The sequence below is a fragment of the Bison bison genome, unplaced genomic scaffold (assembly GCF_000754665.1).
Source record: "Bison bison bison isolate TAMUID 2011002044 unplaced genomic scaffold, Bison_UMD1.0 scf7180017864038, whole genome shotgun sequence".
Taxonomy (NCBI): Eukaryota; Metazoa; Chordata; class Mammalia; order Artiodactyla; family Bovidae; genus Bison; species Bison bison.
The window spans coordinates 3,777,252-3,783,244 of record NW_011494610.1 but is presented as its reverse complement, the minus strand read 5'-3'; the positions used below and the strand labels follow the sequence as shown (position 1 = coordinate 3,783,244).

General features: G+C 50.5%; 1 protein-coding gene across 1 annotated transcript in view; it reads right to left on the bottom strand.

Annotated features, from left to right (window-relative positions):
- Window positions 1-1,139: 1,139 nt before the first annotated feature.
- RNF114 (ring finger protein 114) overlaps window positions 1,140-5,993 on the bottom strand; it is a 14,381-nt gene continuing 9,527 nt past the window's right edge. Inside the window, 2 exon segments of the mRNA XM_010835090.1 lie at window positions 1,140-2,958; window positions 4,315-4,422. Coding sequence (XP_010833392.1) covers window positions 2,893-2,958; window positions 4,315-4,422 — 174 coding nt within the window. The 3' untranslated portion in view covers window positions 1,140-2,892.

Below are 5,993 nucleotides of genomic sequence, written 5' to 3'. Positions count from 1 at the left end.
TTAAATAAAAATTACTTGAGGGATGTCAGGAACCTGGGATGAGGATTATCCACTGCCGTTATCCCTGTTCCCATAACGCCCAGCTGAGGCCTCACGTGGGACATTCAGCAGGTACTGTGGATCCTGAGCGCATCTAAGGACATCGAGGGCGTGGGCAGAGCAGGTCCCCACCAGCTTCTTTCAGGCTCTGTTTACCACCCAAATTCTGAGCTGGAGTCACCACAGAAAAGGAAGTACCATTGTAAAAGGGCTCCCTTTAAATCCAAGGAATATTTATGGAGTCTACTTGGAGCCAAGCATGGAGGACAGTGGCGCACCAGGTCTGGTCCTTGCCCCCCCCCAGCTTCGTGTGGGAGACAGCCATTAAAACAAGTAACAGCACAATAATTTAATGAGGTGTGAGCTTGCCAGCAAATAGATGTTCAGAACATTTATTCTGATAATGTACGTTCAGTAGAGCTCCCAGGCTTCCACAGGTGTCCAAGTGTTAGTCACTCAGTTGTGTCTGACTCTTTGCAACCCCATGGACCATAACTCACCAGGCTCCTCGTCCATAGGATTCTCCAGGCAAGAATACTGGAGTGGGTTGCCATGCCCTCCTCCAGGGGATCTTCCTGATCAAGGGATGAAATCCAGGTCTCCTGTACTGTAGGTACCTTCTTTAACTGAGCCATCAGCAAAGTCACACATGCCGAAGGATCCGACATAAACCTATTTAACTCAGAAGGGGAAGTACTTTCCAGATGTCCCACAGCCAGAGGCAGAGTGCAGAACCGAGACACGCCCATGACCTCAGATCTTTGCATGTGGAACCCACTACTGCGATGTTTTAGGGCTGTTGCTAAGGCACCTGAAGTCTTGTTTCATGGAACAGGATCACTTCTTGCCTCACTGGAGTTCCCAAATGTGTGTGTCTGTGGTGGAGGACGGTGGGGACAGGGGTGGCAGGGAGGTGGGTTTGTTCTCCAGAGAAGATAGACCCGGTAAAACCAGCTGGTGAAGAGTCAGAGCTGAGATCAGAGCCAGATGGAACTCACTCGTGACAGACAAGAACTTCCCCTTAAAAAGCACAACAGTCTTCCAGAGGCTCCCCAAGACCAGGCTTCAGCAAACTGAGGTTAATAACAACAGGCATTACAGGGTACCAGTTGGATAAATCATGAGATTTATTTATATTTCACTTTAAAAGCCAGAACATAACAAACGTCACTTTCTGGAGAGTCATCTTATTAGAAATACATCAAGTGCACTTAATACAATGAAACTCGTCTTTTGGTACCACTGTGAGACCATCAGGTGAGGCTTTGTTAAATTTCCCTCTAAACTTAGGCTGAGATGATCTCAATTCAGGAGGGTCATAGCAAACTTTTTCCAAAACTACAGTGAAGAAGCTGTAACAACACCCGGGCCCTCCCAAATGACAGCGCGTTAGAGAAAGTTACTTTGCCCCACTGGACCCGGTCCCTACTGGTTCCTGAGCATGTGAGATTTCAGCGGCAGGGAGGGCGAGGCCCCAGCAGCGGTGTCCAGGCCCAGAACCCCGGGTCACCTGAAACTTCAGCCACTGACCAACAAAAATATCCCTATTCAGACAGGAAGTCTAACAGGGAAAAATGAACCTAGACAGGGGGCCTTCTGGTCTACAAGAGGCTCTGCGCCTCCAGATGAGACAGCCCACGGCCTTATTTATTAACATTGGTGAAACAAGGTGAACTTCAAGCTTCTTGAGCTGTTAGCAAAGCAAGTTTCTGGCAGACAGTTTCAATGACCAACTGCTCCCAGGAGGTGTGCTGTGCCTCCTGACCTGCAGGTCTTGTCAGAGACAGCAGGTGGGGAGGCTGGACTTCCCCTAACCCCTCCGCCTCAGAAGGCAGGTCTTCATACACTGATTAACGTGTTGAAACCAGTTTTATAAGGAAGAACTCTGTGACAGGAAAGCAACCCTCAGGTTAATCCAAGTTGCCAAATAAAAGATGACAGAACTAGTACCCCCTGGGCCCAGGACTTCTTACTCATCTGAGGGCCCCTCTTTGTGCCTTGAGGACAAGAATGTAAGCAGGTTCCCAGAGAGGCAAACATGACTAAGTCATTGGAAAGGAACTCGTTAGTTTGAAAAAAATCAGAACCCAAAGCTGTGGCCCTCCCACCTCACTTAAGCTGACCCTTCTCCTTAGTTAGGAATAAATGGAGTTTAAGTTTCCTAAGTCAGAAACACTTCTTTTCACTAAAAATATGTGGTTACACCTTACCCTAAGAAGGCACCATGCAGGCATTTAAGGTTGAACCAGTTAATCCTAAGGGTGTGCAAGAATGGGAGGGAAACAGCACTCATCAAAACTCCCAGCATCAGACCATGTTCAGCTCAGAACACTCACTCCAACGGGACTTGTGAAATGTTTCCCATGAGGTAACTCCAGCTTCCGGCAGCTGCTGCCAATGACCAACACACAGGAACTCGCACAGCACGGGAGCAGCTCCATCACCCACGAGACGCCTTACTGCCAGAGCTCACATACCCCGGGGACAAGGAGAGGAGACACTTGTCTCACTTGTGCTATTCATGACCCAGAAAAGGTCCTGGCTGACTTGGAGGACCTGAGAGATCGACACAGGACAGGAGGACAGGAGGTGCGAGCGTGACCCACGGACAGGTGGGGCAGCTGGGCTCCCTTCCGGAGACGGGACAGAGGCTCCGCAAAGCGGCTGAGGAGCAGGACGAGAGCAGACAGGAGACACACAGGTGAGCGGAGCCCCGGGGGAAGGCGGGCCCGTTTCCTGTTCGGAGTGACCCTGCCCTAACACCAGGCCCACTCCCAGGCCTGCTGCACACTCGGGGGCGAGTCACATTCTCCACACGGAGCCGAGGCTGGGGGCAGCCCCGGGCGCGCCTGCTCACTGGTCAATGATGGAGCGCTGCAGCACCTGGTTAATCATGTCTTCCTCATCCACGTCGTAATCCTGCGGACAACACAGACACTTAGCAACTGTGTGCAGCTGAGGGGACTCACTGTGGGTCGGAGAAGCAGGGCATCTGAGCAGAGCTCTGGAGAAGGGCCAGGGGCCAGCTGCACGGTCTGCGATGCCGGCTGCCTGACCCTGGGCAGCTGCTTGATTTCCATGCCGCAGCTACCTCACCCTGACCGTGAACATGCCCACGGCACCCTCAGACGGGCAGGCACCTGCGTGAAGCCTGGCACAGAGCAGGTTCTCAAAGCTGGAGTGCCCGGGGTGAAAACAGCCTCTCTGATTCAGTAAGGCAAAGCTACCTACTTGGGCTTGTCTTGGCAACTGTATTCATCTTTAACAAAAAGATGCTAATTTTGAAGTCTGAATTTCAGATACTCTCATTAGGACAAGAGTAAATTGCTCTTTAGGACAACTCAGGAAAGAGTCATGCTTTCTATCTTAGGTCCTGAAACACAGCCACTGAGACTGAATGCTACTCTCAAATCCTAACCTGACACCTATATATGTAAATAAAAGGCTTACCTGAGACAACTAGCTGGATTTGTCACCATAATGCCAAGACAACAGTGTGCCCTTCAAACCACTCAGCTCCAGGGGAAGGATGTAAACCTGATGACCACGTTTGGCTATTTTTTTTTTTTTTTTAATTTTTAAATTGAAAAAAAATTTGGCTGCACCAGGTCTTCATTATGGCATTCAGTTGTGGCATGGGGGATCTAGTTCCCTGAACAGGGATCAAACCCAGGCCCCCTGCATTGAGAGCATGGAGTCTTAGCCACTGGACTCCCAGGGAAGTCCCAGTGTGTTTGATTTGACTTGAAGTACCTGAAGAAATAAATATGGGACACTTCACATGAAATTCTGCCTTTCCAGCTTCTTGGTATTGGGGCAGGAAGGAACCTGGCAACACAGTGCCCAGCTCTGCCCTCATCAGCTGGAGCTGCTGGCAGCATGATGAGTCATATACACTGTCCAGCTTGTAACTCCCTAGACAATCACATCCATGACTTGCCTGGACCCATGGGCTTCTGAGCTTAAGGATCCCAAACCAGGTTCTGTAACAGCTAGAAGCCACATACGAAACGAAGTGGATAAAAATTTTGGAAAACATAAAAGGAAGCTCACTCTGTCTCAGTCTCGATGGCTGGCCAGTTCACTTCCTTAAACGCCACAGAGCTGTCATTCCAGGGAGCCCATCACATCAGTGACAACCCCCCCGGGGGCCCGCAGTTCTCGGGTGAGGGGAGGGAGGGAGCCACGTGGTCCGCTAGGTGCAGGTGGGTTGAGGGGGGTGGCGCGTGGGGGTGGGGGGGTGGTCAGGAATCAGCGCCCGGGCTGCAGACTCACCACGAAGGTGTCGTAGGAGAACTGGTGCCGGCGCTGGAGGTGCTCGATGAAGTTGGCGCTGCGGTAGTTGGGGTCTCCCCAGGGCATCGAGGCGCATATGGGACACACCTTCCGGCACAGAAGCATGGTGTCAGGGATGGTTTAGGTACTCAGTGCCTGAGCAGACACCAGCCCTCTGTGGACTGTGTCCGGCCACCTTTGCTCCAGGACAGCTTTCCTGACTCCCGGCCCACCACCCGGTCACACCCTCAAGGGCACATTCACATCCCGGAAGACATCAGTCTCCTACTGACAAATGGACAGGCAGGGCAGGGTGTGGGTGGTGGGTAAAGGCTTAAGCCATGATACCACCCATTTCTAATCCCCTACTGAGGAGAGAACAGGGTCAGTTTGTCAGACCAGGAGGGGCCCAGACTGAGCCTTCCAACCCAGTGGGCAAAATGATAGTAAAAGCACAAAGAAAACCAAGGAAATGACAGGTGAGCAACATCCCAAGGAAGTAACACAGTCTTACATGCTATTTTTATACAGTAAATGTTCAGATGAAGGGGCTCAGGGTGAAAAGCCTTCACACAAGAGGCTGATTCCGGCTTTGCAGAGTCGGAGGTATTGGAAAGACAAAGAGTACATGGCAAACAGCCAATCAGTGTGGCTACAGTGGAAAATTCCTGGAGAGAGGCTGAGAGGAGTGGGAAGGGGGAGAGCCAGGCCTAAGTGGGCTGGATTGGCGATAGCACGTCACCATTCACTTTACAAGGAAGATACGGTGACAGATGGGGCTGACACGAGAAGAATGTGACATGATGGGCAGCTCCTCGAGTGGAAGAGCTGGTGCTGTGGAGCACGGCATGGTCAGGACCAGAGTCTGAGGGGGAGACTTCCGAAGGGCAGGGCTCAAACACTGACCATTACAGAGTTCTGCAGAAGGAGGGCAGAATGGGGAGGGGCAAGGGCTTCAACGAGACAAAGTAATCAGAGGGATTTCAGGAAGCCAAAGGAAGGGGGAAAAGGACAGAAAATTAAGCTGTAGTATCAGATACCATAGAGGAGTTTAGCAATAGGAAAAGGAGTTCGTCAAGGCTGTATATTGTCACCCTGCCTATTTAACTTCTATGCAGAGTACATCATGAGAAACGCTGGACTGGAAGAAACACAAGCTGGAATCAAGATTGCCGGGAGAAATATCAATAACCTCAGATATGCAGATGACACCACCCTTATGGCAGAAAGTGAAGAGGAACTAAAGAACATCTTGATGAAAGTGAAAGAGGAGAGTGACAAAGTTGGCTTAAAGCTCAACATTCAGAAAACGAAGATCACGGCATCCGGTCCCATCACTTCATGGGAAATAGATGGGGAAACAGTGGAAACAGTGTCAGACTTTATTTTTCTGGGCTCCAAAATCACTGCAGATGGTGACTGCAGCCATGAAATTAAAAGACGCTTACTCCTTGGAAGGAAAGTTATGACCAACCTAGATAGCATATTGAAAAGCAGAGACATTACTTTGCCAACAAAGGTTTGTCTAGTCAAGGCTATGGTTTTTCCTGTGGTCATTATGGATGTGAGAGTTGGACTGTGAAGGCGGCTGAGCGCCAAAGAATTGATGCTTTTGAACTGTGGTGTTGGAGAAGACTCTTTAGAGTCCCTTGGACTGCAAGGAGATCCAATCAGTCCTG